This window comes from Acinonyx jubatus, chromosome B1 (genome assembly GCF_027475565.1).
Source record: "Acinonyx jubatus isolate Ajub_Pintada_27869175 chromosome B1, VMU_Ajub_asm_v1.0, whole genome shotgun sequence".
Taxonomy (NCBI): Eukaryota; Metazoa; Chordata; class Mammalia; order Carnivora; family Felidae; genus Acinonyx; species Acinonyx jubatus.
The window spans coordinates 117384895-117400466 of record NC_069382.1 but is presented as its reverse complement, the minus strand read 5'-3'; the positions used below and the strand labels follow the sequence as shown (position 1 = coordinate 117400466).

General features: G+C 41.3%; 1 protein-coding gene across 3 annotated transcripts in view; it reads right to left on the bottom strand.

The window, feature by feature from the left end:
• Positions 1 to 11085: 11085 nt before the first annotated feature.
• Positions 11086 to 15572, bottom strand: part of SLC39A8 (solute carrier family 39 member 8) — a 79657-nt gene continuing 75170 nt past the window's right edge. For all 3 annotated transcript variants that reach the window (XM_053217097.1, XM_027061546.2, XM_053217098.1), the window contains exons 8-9: positions 15184 to 15368; positions 11086 to 12761 (exon numbers count right to left, since the gene is read on the bottom strand). In XM_053217097.1, coding sequence (XP_053073072.1) covers positions 12612 to 12761; positions 15184 to 15368 — 335 coding nt within the window. In that variant the 3' untranslated portion in view covers positions 11086 to 12611. The remainder of the gene's footprint in view (positions 12762 to 15183; positions 15369 to 15572) is intronic.

Genomic DNA, 15572 nt, shown 5'->3' with positions numbered 1-15572 from the left:
CGAGATACAACGTCCCAAAGAAATAGAGCATATCTCTTCCTCATGCCTTTTAAGAAAGTTCTCAGTACACGTCCTGTCTTATCTCGGTGGTCAGAGCTGTTTCATATGCCTACCCTTACCAGTCTCTGGTGAAGGGGTTGGAATTGCAGAGATGTGAAGGCAAAATGCTCCAGAGAATGCGATTACTGCCTCAACTGATACACAAGGAGAAAGAGCATAGCAAGATGTTACACATGTAATATGTATGGACCCGTAAATTTTCCCATCATCTAAGTTGGGAGCATTTCTCTTTTTTTGCTAATTGCATTTATTAGCTTTTTTAGACTAAATGTTCACTGGGGAAATTTAAGAAAGTATTAATAAGGACAAATTTTGAATGATTCAAATTTACAACAACTGAGATTTCTTCTTCTAAAACACTGTTATATACACGTTTATTGAAGGAAACTGAAAAAAAAATAGTATTTTACAAAGAACCTATTTAAAACAATTCATAATCCCACAGAGATACCCCCTGCTGATGCATTAGAAAATATATTTCTTATCTGTGTATATTATACATATGTGTGTACATAAACAAAAATTGGGATTATAGAGTGTATACTGCTAAGTAGCCTGCTGTTTTTAGTTAATATTAATTTAATGTTTACATTTACTTTTTCATTAAAGTGTTAGTAGGATTCATCTTATCTGGAGCACTTCACCTCAAATGTATTTGCAGTCTACAGGGTAAATGATACTAAAAAATATACATTCAGTATCAATGGATACCATCATCTTATCTGGAACACCTTACCTCCAACATATTTACACTCTGCAGTGCAAATATACCAAAACATATGGGCACCTGGGTGGCTCCCTCAGTTAAGTGTTCGACTTCGGCTCAGGTCACGATCTTATGATTGGTGAGTTCGAGCCCCACATTGGGCTCTGTGCTGACAGCTCGGAGCCTGGAGCCTGCTTTGGACTCTGTGTCTCCCTCTCTCTCAGCCCCTCCTCTGCTCATGCTCTATCTCTCTCTGTCCCTCAAAAATAAATAAACGTTAAGAAAAAAAAATTTTTAAGTGTCAAAATATATACATTTGGTACCAATGGATATCCATCAGGTAGACACAGGATAAATGATACCAGTGTCATGATACCAAAAAGTATTACTCTGGTGAAACCAAATGTATCATTTGATATCATTGATTGCAAAAGCCTTCCATCTCAAGTTAAGTCACAGAGTGAAATTCTGGGTTCCAGCCATGGATTGGGAGAGAAAGTCTGTTCAGAAAGGAATTAAGCATTACTCACGAAAGCTGGTCAAATAGTCAAATATTACCTCCTCTGTGAATCATTGCTTATCTGACTGACTCTAAATCCAGCCTAAGAATTCCCCACTGTGTTTAATTATTATTTGTCTATGTGTCTGCTTATCTGACTGCCCGTGTCTACTATCATGATACCTTGAAAAGTGTTATCATTGTGTGTGTGTGTGTGTTGTTGTTGTTGTTGTTGTTGTTGTTTTACGTGACTGCATCCCCATGATCCTCCTGAGAGCAGACATGAGCTCTCACCTTTGTATCCTCTGGACCTAGCATCAGTAGACATCAGATATATGTTTTATTAAACAAATGAATGAGTTCATTCATTAACAGGAGAACAAACTCAGATTTTTTTTTCTTATTCCCTGCAATGATTCCCTGCGGTGGTTTACCTTTAAAAAAAAGAGGTAAAGTTTGAAGGGTTAGTTTTTAAAGTATCTTTTGGAAGAAAGTGAAATGTAATTATTCCAATATTAACCTGGATATTATGTTTAAGTATTAGAGAGGCATGTGCCTAAAAAAGCCAAGTGTCTATAAAAATCAAGTAAGAACTTGACAACCAGGTGATGGTTGCTAAGAAACTACATTTTTCTGTGAACACATGGTGTATGAAGTATGGCCTAGATTCATATCCTACATAAAACATCTTCCTTGGAGTTACCTAAAAAGTCTGATTTTGCATGGCTTGTCAAGGCATATGAGTTATTCCCTCTGTTATCCTGCTCCTGGTATTAAAAATCATAGTTCTATACATAGAATATGATTTCAACACCATTATCTGTTCTGAACCTCAGCCTGTTTAGATTACAGACTGAGGGCCCCTTAGTTCCAGAGTTTCGGTGTCATTGCTACCTTCTCCTTGAGTCACTACTGAGGAAAAGTCATCACTTTTGATACACTAACAGAGCTAACCACAAAAATTAAAATACCCACAATGTTTCTGTGTTCCAAAGTGAAGTAAAAAATAAAGTGGATATTATCTGCACGTTTTGAAAGACCTCAGTTTACCGCTGGCGGAACATAATGGAGATTTGCTATACTGTGCCCCAAATAGGAAGTCAACCGCAAGCCTTGACAAGGGAAGGTCCTAAAAGTACTTAGGGTACGCTAAATGCAAGAGCTAGAAAAGCTAGAAATTGTGCTTGATGTATAAATATTAACTGCTATATTCTTTTAAAAGTTTTTAAGAAGGTGAGAGAAACTCAAATTACCTAAAGCAAAAGAAAAAAAAAAGACATATGGAGATATTAGAATAGAGAACATTAGACTCGATAGACATTAGACTTGGATAACTCACAGAATTGAAGGAATTGCAGAAGAATGAGGATGTCAGAGGCTAGAACCACTGACTGAGGAGGGAATAACTCTCCTTCCACCCTAGTCCCCAGCTCTCCTTCTCTCTGGGCATCAGCCTCAGTCTGCCAAGTTTCTCTGCATGCTGGGGATGTAACCACCAGTGGCTCTGGAGTCATGTCAAGGTGAGAGCTCCGAATCTTCACCCCAGCTGTGGGAAGTGGTGTGGAAAGATTACGATTGAACCAGCCGGGGCCACTTGTCTAGCTCCTGGCACAGAGGTGGGGTAGGTGCTGTGGGTGAAAGACCCTTCAGAGCCCCTGGGGAGGGAGCAACAATAATTTCTAAGACGAAGAGTGAAGCTGTGACCAGAAGAGCTGACGGCAACATCAATAGAAGTCTATTGCTCTAACCGTGTTGATTTTAATACCACTTTCACTGGTTTTGCCAATACAAGACTTTAGGGCACCTCTACCCCTATCTTATACGATCTTATCCCTAGTATTCACTATTCTAAAATGTTGTTGGGGCGCCTGGGTGGCTCAGTCGGTTTGTTCATGCTCTGTCTCTCTCTCTGTCTCAAAAATAAATGTAAACATTAAAATTAAAATAAAATAAAATATTGTCAACTTCTTTCACCTTAAAACAGCAAGGGATCACTATGACAATGCAGCTGATTGCTCTCACGTGCATCTATAAAATGCTCACATAGTTTTCTGAAGTTTCTCTTTTTGTACATTAAGACTTTTTTATCGAAAGACAAAAAGCAAAGGTGAAGAAAGATGCATTGGAAGTACTTTCCAGTTTCTAAGATTTCTAAAATCAATGTTTCCAAGTTCATTGACAATTCCTTTTTTAATGACAAGAATCGCAACATTAGGGGTGCCTGGATGCCTCAGTCCGTTAAGCGTCCCGACTTTGGCTCAGGTCATGATCTCACGGTTTGTGAGTTCAAGCCCCGAGATGGGCTCTGTGCTGACAGCTCAGAGCCTGGGGCCTACTTCGGATTCTGTGTCTCTCTCTCACTCTCTGCCCCTCCTTCACTTGCACTCTGTCTCTCTCTCCTTCAAAAATAAACATTAAAAAAAAAAAAAAGAATTGCAACGTTAAAGCTAACAAATATAATGAATCCCATTACAGGTTTCTGTGGAGAATAGGAGGAGCCCCCCATCTGTGGTCATAGGCTGGATTCTCTGGTTTTCTCACTCAGATATGCTTCATAATAATTCACAGTACATTTTCGATGAAGGAATATAATACATCTACATGGGAAAGATTCTCATAAGGCACAAACTCCTTGTTCAGTAAGTATTTATAGAAATGTATTCATTCACTCTTCCCCACCTAGAAATCTATCTTTATTTAAAAAGAAGTGATGCTTACAGTTAAGAAACACTGTCACACAGGTAGTTGGGATTTTTTTCATCTATTCAAAAGATATTCATCTGCCAGAAGTGTGGCACATCCACTGCATACCTAATCTCTCAAAACATCCTGGATATTCTTCTCTGTTTGCATAGTCCGTCATACAAATTAGTCTCACCCAATTCCACCCTGTTAACCTAAGAACATTAATGCATGTCTTCTAATCATCTTTAGCCTGAAACTGAATTTTCAGTTTGCTTCCAAACTGCAATAATTCTACTCCTATTTTACCTACTTCAGTGTCTTACTCTCTCCCCCTAATTCACAGAGTGGCCTCCTCTTGCAGGCTAAGACATTTACTGCTGATCATTCATAATCACAAAGGAAACAAATGGCCCACTAAACCCAGGGTAAGGTGAAGTGGGTTCATTTATTTACCAAGAGTCCAGTTGCAAATATGCAAGTGGGACCGAGGGGAAGGGCAGCCTGCTGTGTGGATCTGGGGCTTACAGCAGCTGAGCTATTACTATCCCCAGACCAAGGGTACAGGGAGAGTGCTTGCCAGAAGCAAAGGAGAAAGATCAACAGGTTGTTCTGGCCCAGTAGCTGTTAGATGAAGCAGAAATTGAGGGTAAGCATTTACAAATTCCACTGGCAATTTGATAGAATACTTGTATGTCCCCAGTATCTAAGAATAAAAATGGTTTGGATTATCTAAGTCTCTATTTTAAATTTGATTTCATTTTTCTGGAAATTCTTTTGCATCCGATTTACAGAAGTACCAACCTGTGACAAAATGGAAATAAGAAAAGCAAATTGGCCCTTCACTGTGGATAATGTAAAAAGCCCTGCTGTGGAGAAGACTATCTAGAGAGGATCTGCCCCTTGGTTACGCACCACGGACAACCCAAGGGAACCCAGTGGGAAGAGAGTCAAGGAAACTGACAGCCTATCCTCATGCTCCTCTCTCCCTCCAATCTCCTGTTGAAGTTCCCCATGGATGAAGCCCTTTGATGGCCATACAAGTCAGTCCCCTGGGACAAAGAGCAGGATACAGAGTGTGGAGTGTGGATCTCCTTTCTGTACAGTTTCCATCCCCAACAACAAATGCACAAAGGGCCATCATACAGAGGAATGTCATTTTGGTGATACTCCCTCTGCCACTTACCAATTTATTACCCCTCAGCTCCAGATTCACCCTTCAATACATGCGCTGCCCTAGTGGACAGAATTCCTTACACGCCTCTCTGTACACTAAGCACCATGCTGAGCTCTGTCAGTAGAAAGCCCCGGGGGGCTACTGCAGGGGGAGGGGGCTCTTCTGCTCTTTGCAGCTGCTGCATGGGGTCCGCATTGAATGTGGGAGGACTTCGTTCAGGCTCTGCCCCAACCATGCACCCAGATCATGTGGTCCCTCTGCAAGCTCTCAGCTCCAGCCTGACCTGGTATTAAAAACAGAAATCATTTCAGGGGCATCTGGGTGGCTCAGTCAGTTAAGCACCCAACTCTCAATTTCAGCTCGGGTCATGATCTCGAGGTTTGTGAGTTCAAGCCCTGCATTAGGGCCTGTACTGACAGTGAGGAGCCTCCTTGGGATTCTCTCTCTTTCTCTCTCTCTCTCTCTCTCTCTCTCTCCTCTCTCTTTCTTTCTGTCTCTAAATTAATTAATTAATTAACTAAAAATAAATTAAACAAATAAATAAATAAACTAAAAAAAAAATAGAATCCATTTCCCAGGGTTGTTGTGAGTACTAATTTTTCCAGTGCTTATGTAATCATTATATTGACATGCTATTCTCACAGGGCGAATCAAAAACAACTTTGATTTTATTCCCCACCTGCCGGAACCTGGGGCTTGGGGTCTGGGCAGCCCTTCTACCCCTGAGTGAAACCGGGGCTGGCAAAATGACTGTTATGACACAGGACTTGGGTGGGGGGGGGGTGGACATCAAGTCCTACAATCATGCAGTCTCAGGTCAATTATGGAAAGAATCTAGTACAATATACGAGTCAGTACTTCCATCTTTATTCAGAGATAAGACACGTAGGAAGAAACCATTGTCTTTTACCTCTCTTACTCCCCCTGTCCGCTCACTGTGGCTTCTGGCCCCTACCAAGTTAAGTGTTTGGATGGAGAAGAGAAAAAGAGGCATAGAAAGTTCTTATTTGGTGGGTACAAAATGTGTGGCTTCGTGCCATCGGGACCGACAGGTACTTAAGGTTAACCCTTTCTCTTGTTGGTGCTTTTAGGATTCTTCAGAGGGGCTCCTCCCCAAAGACATGTTCTAGCTCTCCAGCTGTCCCACCAAAGTCTCAGTTTTCTGAAAGCCCACCCAGTACTAACCTTCTCTGTTCTCAGGATGGCACCCCTCTTACTCATGACCTTAAATTGTTCCAGATCAAAAGGATCTCTTACCTGCCACGTGGTTCACACTAGGTCAAGGGAATATTCATGTATCTTTTGTCCAAAACCCTGTAGGACTGAAGGTCTAGCTGAATGCAGCAGCAACTCTCCTCACATGGCCTCCAAAGCCTCCTGCCGGCAAACTCTCAGCCTCTCTGTTTCCTGGGGGGTGTCACACACCAGTCCCCCAGGTTCATCCTGACTGCAGCTAGCTCATGCCCAGCATTCTGCGGGGCCCGCTGGTGCAGCTTGCCACAAAATACAGAAGGACACAGGTCTTCTACACGTCCTCAGCGTTTTGAGGGAAGGAGCCATTTCTGACTTGAATTCTTCCTACAGGAGACTTTCCCCTGTAATTCATGACTTTACATCTTTATTTTTCTTTTTCATGACCCTCCTCAACATCCCTTTGGTGACCACAAACAAGGTCATAAATTACCTGCCTGTTGCCTTACTGGAGTTTGACCAGAGTGTTCTATACAGTTGGGGGGATAATGTGCACAGTCACTGCAGTAGGAATTAAGCCATCATATGAAGTTTAACACGTGCAAACCCTACCATTAACACTGTTCTTTGGTAATCTTGCTGTGCACATCCAAGCTAAATGACCTTGAGATTTGAGGTCTCCAGTGGCCCATCTAATTATCTACAAAATCAAGTAACAGATAACATTTTTGTTCCAAATTTGCTTATGTTAAATAGCTGTGAGGACCTGGGTGGAGGAGAGAATACATAAATGATTTTTTTAATTTAATTTTTGCCCAAATCTGCTAATAGTATTTAGTTTCATAGTTTTGGATATAAGCCTGGTAATCAGGCTTAATCAGTCTGGTAATCAAGGGTTTTAAATATCAAAGTCCATATTAAAAGAGTTTTGTTTCAGTTTCCTTAGAATTTAGACCATCCTGTACAAGACCTAGGATGTCTTCCAGGTCAATAAATAGTACTCACAATAGGCTGAGACAGAGGAACTATAAAGGGAAGTACAAATATGTATGAACACTACTGTTTGTAAGGTGAGACCCATCAGGGGCACCTGGGTGGCTCAGTCAGTTGAGCGTCCAACTTTGGCTTAGGTCATGATCTCATGGTTCGTGAGTTCGAGCCCCGCATTGGGCTGTGTGCTGACAGTCCAGAGCCTGGAGCCTTCTTCGGATTCTGTGTGTGTCTCTCTCTCTGCCCCTCCCCTGCTCATCCTCTGTCTCTCTCTGTCTCAAAATAAATAAAAATATTTTTTTATGGGGCGCCTGGGTGGCGCAGTCGGTTAAGCGTCCGACTTCAGCCAGGTCACGATCTCGCGGTCCGTGAGTTCGAGTCCCGCGTCAGGCTCTGGGCTGATGGCTCAGAGCCTGGAGCCTGTTTCCGATTCTGTGTCTCCCTCTCTCTCTGCCCCTCCCCCGTTCATGCTCTGTCTCTCTCTGTCCCAAAAATAAATAAACGTTGAAAAAAAAATTTTTTTTTAACTTTTTAATTAAAAAAAAGGTAAGACGCATCAGGTGGGCCAGAAAATGGTCAGGGTGACAGGGAATTAATCTGAAAGAAGTCATGAGAATTCCTAAAAGAACAATTTCCCCAAACTGGTTGTGTCAGTACCATCTAGAATATTAAGTTCTCCAAGACACAAACCTGTCTATACCTGAAATGGTCTCTAGTCTACCCAACATCCCTCTTTGCTTCTTCTTGGTAACAGAACCCTGATCTTATTGGTTATAGTGTATCCAGCTAAAAGCAATGTTTCCCAGCTTCTCCTGTAAGCTAATGTGGCCAGTGACTAATTCTGACCAGTGAATGTAAGTAGAAATTGTTGTATGTTCTGAGAAAGCTCGTTTACGGGGAATGAAGAGCTAGGTGTGAATTTTTTGGTTTTCTACCTATTCTTCCTCCTGCTATGTGGACTTTAGAATTTAAGACTGGATTTCTCTAGCAAATATCTTAGAACATGAAGTCATCTTGAAGTCAGAAGCCACAGATGACAGATTGGATTCCCAACGACCAGGGAACTGCCACGTTAGCCCCACACTGCTTCTTCTGCGTTCTATAGAAAGGAAAGTAAACCTGATATGTGTAAGACGCCTATTATTATTACGGTTCTGGCATTTTTGTGGCCTTACCAGATCCCAACAGATGATTTTCATTTTCACTCAACTCTATCTCAACAATGCCACCTGGTTGCCAGCCACAGCGGCATGGCATTTGGAAACATTAAAATATAGAGGGAAATGCCCCTCTTAAGAATTAATGAATGGGGGGCACCTGGGTGGCTCGGTCGGTTAAGCGTCCGACTTCGGCTCAGGTCATGATCTCACGGTTAGTGAGTTCGAGCCCCGCGTCGGGCTCTGTGCTGATGGCTCAGAGCCTGGAGCCTGCTTCCGATTCTGTGTCTCCCTCCTCTCTCTGCCCCTCCCCTGTTCATGCTCTGTCTCTGTCTCAAAAATAAATAAACGTTAAAAAAATTAAAATAAAAAAAAGAATTAATGGATGGGTATTTGGGGTTTTTAGCTCATCCTGCTGCCATAGCTCACCTGAAATTTTACTAGTAAAGTCGCCGATTATGAGATATACAGAAGTGGGGAGCCTCCCATATAGGAAGTGAAATGGCCATGAGAGAATGTCTCGTGTGTGTTCAGCACAGAGAGGCAGCTAAGGGAAATGCAATTTAGCACAGTTATTGCAACACACACACAGCTGGGGAAGGCAGAGCGTCAGTGAGAAAGCAGCTATAGCAACATCAGTGTTAGGGACCTGATTTATTGCAGGGTTAAGAACCTTTTGTCCTGTAATGAACCTTAAATAAACACGGAGTCTGGAAATCACGGTAGCCCACTGAAGAAGACCAAGGGGAGACCCAAAGGAAGGCGATGCCAATCAGAGCATGGAGAGCAGACTGGCGATTCTTCCCCTGGCACAGGCCATCAGTAATTAGCTCTGTTAATACACCTACGCTAATTGCCTGGTAAACCCATCGTGTTGTCTTGGTTCTTGTCAATTAATTCATTTTTTAAAAATTTGAGCTCCAGTTGCAGAAACTTTTAGGCGTGGTGGGGTTTACTAAGCATCTCCAGATCATTATAAAATGCCTTTCAGGGACTGTTACATAACTGGACTCTCGTGTTGGCTATGCTAAGCAGCTGCCCATAGAAATGAGCGTGGCAGGATTCGACTCACAAACTGAAGAAAAACAAATTATCTTGACTTGGGGTAAAGCAGTGTTGCATCCACACATTTACACATAATAACACTGAAGGGAAAGAAAATAATATTCTCCTAGAAGGAATAATATTCTCAAAAAAAGTAATTCTGGGAGCTTTGGGTGAATTAGTATTGATATAAGCTGTTTTCTACCAGCTAAAATAACAGTCTCTGGAGAGCACTTAAAGCAAATTGAAACCGTTTGTACTTCTCCAGTCTCCTGTACCAGAACGGCACGTCTGTGCCCTCTGCCACATGACTGCAGCACCTCCTGCCACGGGGGCCCAACCTAGACGACCCCCAGTCTGAAGTTGAGCCGTCCAGCAGAGCCCGGGCTGGACCAGCTGAACGTCACCGGCAGACCTGTGAGCATGAGAATAACCTGTTGTGAGACTCGGGTTCTTCGGGTGGGTTGTTTCTCCACATCGGCATGGTAATAGGGATCTACCGTGTCCCCCAAATATTTATATGTTGAAATCCTAACCCCTAAAGATGAGGGTAGTAGGAGGCGGAGGCTCTGAGAGATGCTTAGGTCATCAGGGTGGAGCACCTCATGAATGAGATTAGTACTCTAAACAAAAGGCTCCAGAGAGTTCCTTTACCCTTCCACCACGTGAGGACACCAAACCTGAGGGTGCCTTGGACCTGGACTTCCAGGGGCCAGGACGGTGAGAAATACATTTCTGCTGTTTATAACCCCCCCCCCCACCCCCAGTCTGGTAGCCTGGAAGTACTAAGACAGGGTCTGATTCGGTACTCAAAAAATGCCAGCTATTGGTAGGCATTTTTAAAAGTTCAGTTACACAAAAGTCAAAGTACATAACCCCAAATATAATGCGTTGAAATCATCTTTGGTGTGCCATAGTAGCATCCTTAAGGTTTAAAAATTATAGAATATTCAAGGAGTATAATGAATGCCTCAGTATAAGATATGTTAACTGATTTTTTGAATTGTTACCTGGGATTTAAATTTACTCACGGCTTTCTATATATCCTACCTTCTACATGCAACCATAACCTCAAGTAAGTAGCAATTTTCTTTTTGCTTTTTGGGCCTTCCTGCCCTATTGCCTCTGTTCTCCTCATAGTTGAGGAAAACGGCCGAAAGATCAACACAGGGAAAGTGTAATATAAAGCACCCCGATAACCCACATGCAACAAATGAGAGTTTGTTAAACTATCTTGTTTTAATATCATGTTGTAAATAGCTTCTTAACCCAGACATACAGTCTGTGCTTTAAAAAGGTAACGACTGGGGCGCCTGGGTGGCGCAGTCGGTTGAGCGTCCGACTTCGGCTCAGGTCACGATCTCGCGGTCCGTGAGTTCGAGCCCCGCGTCGGGCTCTGGGCTGACGGCTCAGAGCCTGGCGCCTGCTTCCGATTCTGTGTCTCCCTCTCTCTCTGCCCCTCCCCCGTTCATGCTCTGTCTCTCTCTGTCTCAAAAATAAATAAAAGTTAAAAAAAAATTTAAAAAGGTAACGATTATTCTTAAGACTGAATGTAAACAGATTAAATGATAAAAACAGATTCTATGTTTACTGATTAATCTTTCCATATTTATTTGCTGAATATCTTTGCAATAAACACATCACCAATTTCTTATTTCTCTCTCTCCCCCGTAACACCAGGTACAGGGAAGTCACTCAAAAAAAGATATATATTAAAATGAATAACAAACGACACAATGCATGGCTTCAAAGGTGTTTACTATTTGGTCAAACAAACATTTTTTTAATTGCCAGTTATAAAGAGAAATCTACATTAACATACATGTTAAATATTCATCTACTCTGCATTATTGCTAGGTGACACCATCACATGGTCTGTGGGAAAATGTTAATTCCTGAGATCATTGTTGGCTTTTATCAATCACTTTCCTCACTGTCAGTCATCTTTCCTGAAGTGACTTGGGAGTGTGAATTGGGGTTAGGATGTTCAACTGCAGACCAACTTTCTCCATCTGCTAAATGAGCAAGCAGGCCGTCTCACCTCCAAAAGGCACAAAAATAACCACGGTGTGGGGAATTTTTTTTCAAGGTATGCCATAGAGGAAAAATGTGGACTGAGCACAGAAGAGGAATGTTATGATTGCTCTCAATCGCCCAGAAGGAATGTGGTTTTCTAGTTAATCAGTCCTTGACATACAGCAGTCCAGCTATTATTTTGCATCTATTTAAAATACACTCTGCTAAACAGTTATGTTGAATTTTAAAAGAAAATTGCTTAAACTTACATTCAGTTTCTTTCTATAAACCAACATAGTCTTTCCCTTCACGATGCAAATAACATGATACGCTGTAGCTGAGTGGTCCCTGGCCCCACGCTTTCTGCCCTGGGTTGCGGTGCAATTACACCTGAGCCATAAAAAAAGCAATTCTGCATTTGTGTGGGAGCAGGGAGAGCTTCCACTTGGAGATGAGGTGTCAGATAAAGTCTGAACTTAGTAGGGCTAACAAAACTTTACTGATTGCATAACTCATATTATTTTAGGATAATTTTTTAAAACGAGCCTACAAGTCCCTAACTGAGATATAAAACAGAAAAAAAAAGCTATGAGCAATCTTTCTTTCCTGGGTTCATTAAGGCCTTGGAATCATTTAGATCTGTGTTGCATGCATTTTGCTTCTCTTCCACATTTTAATGTACTTGCCTGTGAAAGCACTACGACAAATTAACTGAAAGAAAACCACTCTGAAACCGCTTGAGCTTTTGAGCCTGCCACAGAGGTTTAAAGGCTTATACAACCTAGCCTGTGTTTCTCTCTCTGGATCTTCATGTCTAAATGATTGTCGAATGCATAAAACATGAAGAAGTGGGTACTGACCAAAGATCTCGTGTACCTGCCTTTTCAGACTGGAACCGAAAACCCTTTGAAGCATCTTTAACAACAAATAATGGCCTATTTCACAGATCTGAAAACAATAATCAGTTTTCCTGACCTACAGTTGAAAACAAAATTATCTTTTAACTAAATAGGATCAGCTTCAAAATCCCTTTGGAGATGTTTTTATTTATTAAATGCCTTCCTTGACAACAGCATCTTTCATTTCCTATTACTCCAATTCAATTTCTCCTGCATACAAAGTAATGAGAAGAATGGCTGTGAATCCAGTTAACATTCCAGCATTCTGAATCATGAAGTAAGTAAAATCGGTTTTTCTTCCAGTTACCTTTTCTCTCAGCATGTCGTTCATCTCTGGAAACTAAGAGAAAGATACATTGTTAGATAACTGTCGCCATCTGGTGGTAAAACATAAAACAGCCGCCCAGAGGTTTCTGCGGGGTTGGGGCAGTGATGACTTAATTCAGATGTTTAAATGTTTTATTTAGCATAGCGTATAGATATAGCATAGCATTGATAGCATAAAAGGGATATCTAGCCCTACCAGACATCAACAAGAATAAAAGTATAGAAGTGGTGCTCCCCACCTGAGTTAATCAGTGGGACAGGATTTGCCTCATTTTATGCCTTGTGTTTCTCTTTGTCCGCCTCTCTGTCTCTCTCCCGCCTTACTCTCTACGCTCCATTCACACCATTCTTTCAGGATCTCAAATGCATCCAAACTTTTTCTGTCCTCAAACTCATCACTCCCACCCAAACCGCTATCTGACCTCTTCCCCCTCTAATTTCTCAATAAGTTCCATCCTTCAGGTTCCAGCTTCAAATCATACTTTCCAGCAAGGCTTCCCTTAGCCCCTCCTAACTTACGGTAGAGTCCCCTAACTTCATCTCTCGCCACACTGCTTTTCTCCTTAGCTCACGGATTTTTTTCATTTGTAATTATTTAATCATGTGTATGATTTTATTCATTGAATTTCTGGTTTCCTCTCTTTAAAGACAGAATGCCCCACAGATGCAGGGAGTGTGCCTCTTTTTGCTCACTCCAGTGTCCCCAGCACCTTGCAAATTCCAGGCCAGGCACAGAAATATCAATCAATAGTAGCTGATTAAATAAATTTTTAGGAATCGCTATACATTTAATTCTGTTCTCTTTAATTTGTGTCTTTCTGCTTGCTCTACCCCTCACAAAATCATAACGTTTTCAAATAAATTATGTACTGTTCTAGGATTGAAGGCTAGAACAATCTCATTACAGTGAGCGCAATTAAAACTCCAGCTTCTGTTCTTAAAATCTACCCTTTCTCAGCAGATAAACTCTACTGAAAAGGTTCCAATAGATCTGTAAATGCCAGCTTTTCAAAATGTATTCCAAAATTATATATATATATATATATATATATATACACACACACATACATACACACACGCACGTACACACACACACACACACACACACACCATGGTGCATTGTACCAAAGCATCCAAGAGGCCTCCAGAACCCAATCAATCCATGTGCCTGATTTAAGAAAGTTGTTTTACCAGGATAAAATGAGTGAAAGCTGTGAAACTATTCTGAAAAAAGCAAACTGTTGTAGGACATACAACGTCACATATGAGTATCCTTTCCTTGAATGGAACAATTCTGATATTCTGTTCTTCTAACAAAGAACAGAAAAGTGATGGCCTGGCACAAATACAGTATGAGACACGAATTGTGTGAAGAACAATATAATGCAGTGATGGTTCTGAGTGATGACGTTCTTGCTCTGATCAGGGCCTGCACAGAACAGTGAGCAGAGCGAGAGGGTTATCATGTGGAGCTACGAATGCAGATGAAGGAAACTAAATTATTAAATTATGTGTGTGATATATACTGAGTTCCAAACGCAAAGGAAATGCTCCTTGAATTGCATATACGTAGCACATTCTCATTTTCTAGAAAGCTGTCCATGATACATTTGAAAATCCACAGGGCACAAGATCATTGATATTCTCTCTTTTACACACACACACACACACACACATAAATAAAGACACAGACACAGCATAAACACAGATACAAATATATACCAACCCATGTAAATACTGTCCAATTTCAATTTACCAGTTTTAGTTTAATCCAAAAGACTCCCACTGTTTAAAACTCTGAAATAACAAAATGCTATTTATTCTAACAAGTTATTCCCTTCCAAATGTGATGTCCTGGGGTGCCTGTGTGGCTCAGTCGGTTAAGCATCTAACTTCAGCTCAGGTCATGATCTCACGGTTCATGGGTTTGAGCCTCTCATTGGGCCCTGTGCTGACAGCTCAGAGCCTGGAGCCTGCTTTGGACTCTGTGTCTCCCTCTCTTTCAATGCCTCTCCCCTGCTTGCACTCTGTCTCTCTCTTTCTCTCTCTCTCAAAAATAAACATTAAAAAAATTTTTTTAAACAATAAAAAATGTGACATCCTCACAAAAGAGGGGGAGAAGGTCCAATGGGGACATACTATAATAGAGTACAAGGCTTACCTACCACAAGGCAAAAAACCTGGGCCAATACCTCTACTTCAGCAAAAGTAAATCATTTCATCTTTTATCAATTAGATCATAGATCAAACGATCAATGAGAATCACTTTCAAGTTATTATTAGTACAAGAAGAATGATCTGTTGAGCCAGGAATGTTTTGAATGACAGAATTTCCACACTGTGGAAAGTAGAAGGTCACCCTTAGTCAACTCACAACCCAGATGCTTATTTCTAAATTTTAAATTAAAACAAGATAAAAAATTTTAATTTCTTACCATATCCGCCAGAGAAATATAGAGGAACATGCCTCCAGCAAGAGCAAATATAATATTTGGAGCAAAATTGTTGCCCACCAAAATGCCAAAAGCCAGCCCAACATAGCAGGAGCATGCAGAAAGGAAATTGAATAACAAGGCTTGCCGAGTGCTCATTCCTGCACTGAGTAGGATCACAAAGTCCCCTAGAAAAAGAAGAAAATACCAAATAGTTCTTGCTATTTTTGGATGAGAGAAGATAAGCATCAATATCCAACAAGGGCTCCTTCATTTAGATGCATCAGTGGGATTTTTAAGTGTGTCGCCTAAAATGTCTCACTCCAGGGGCACCTGGGTTGTTTAGTCGGTAAAACGTCCAACTTCAGCTCAGTTCATGATCATGGGTTCGA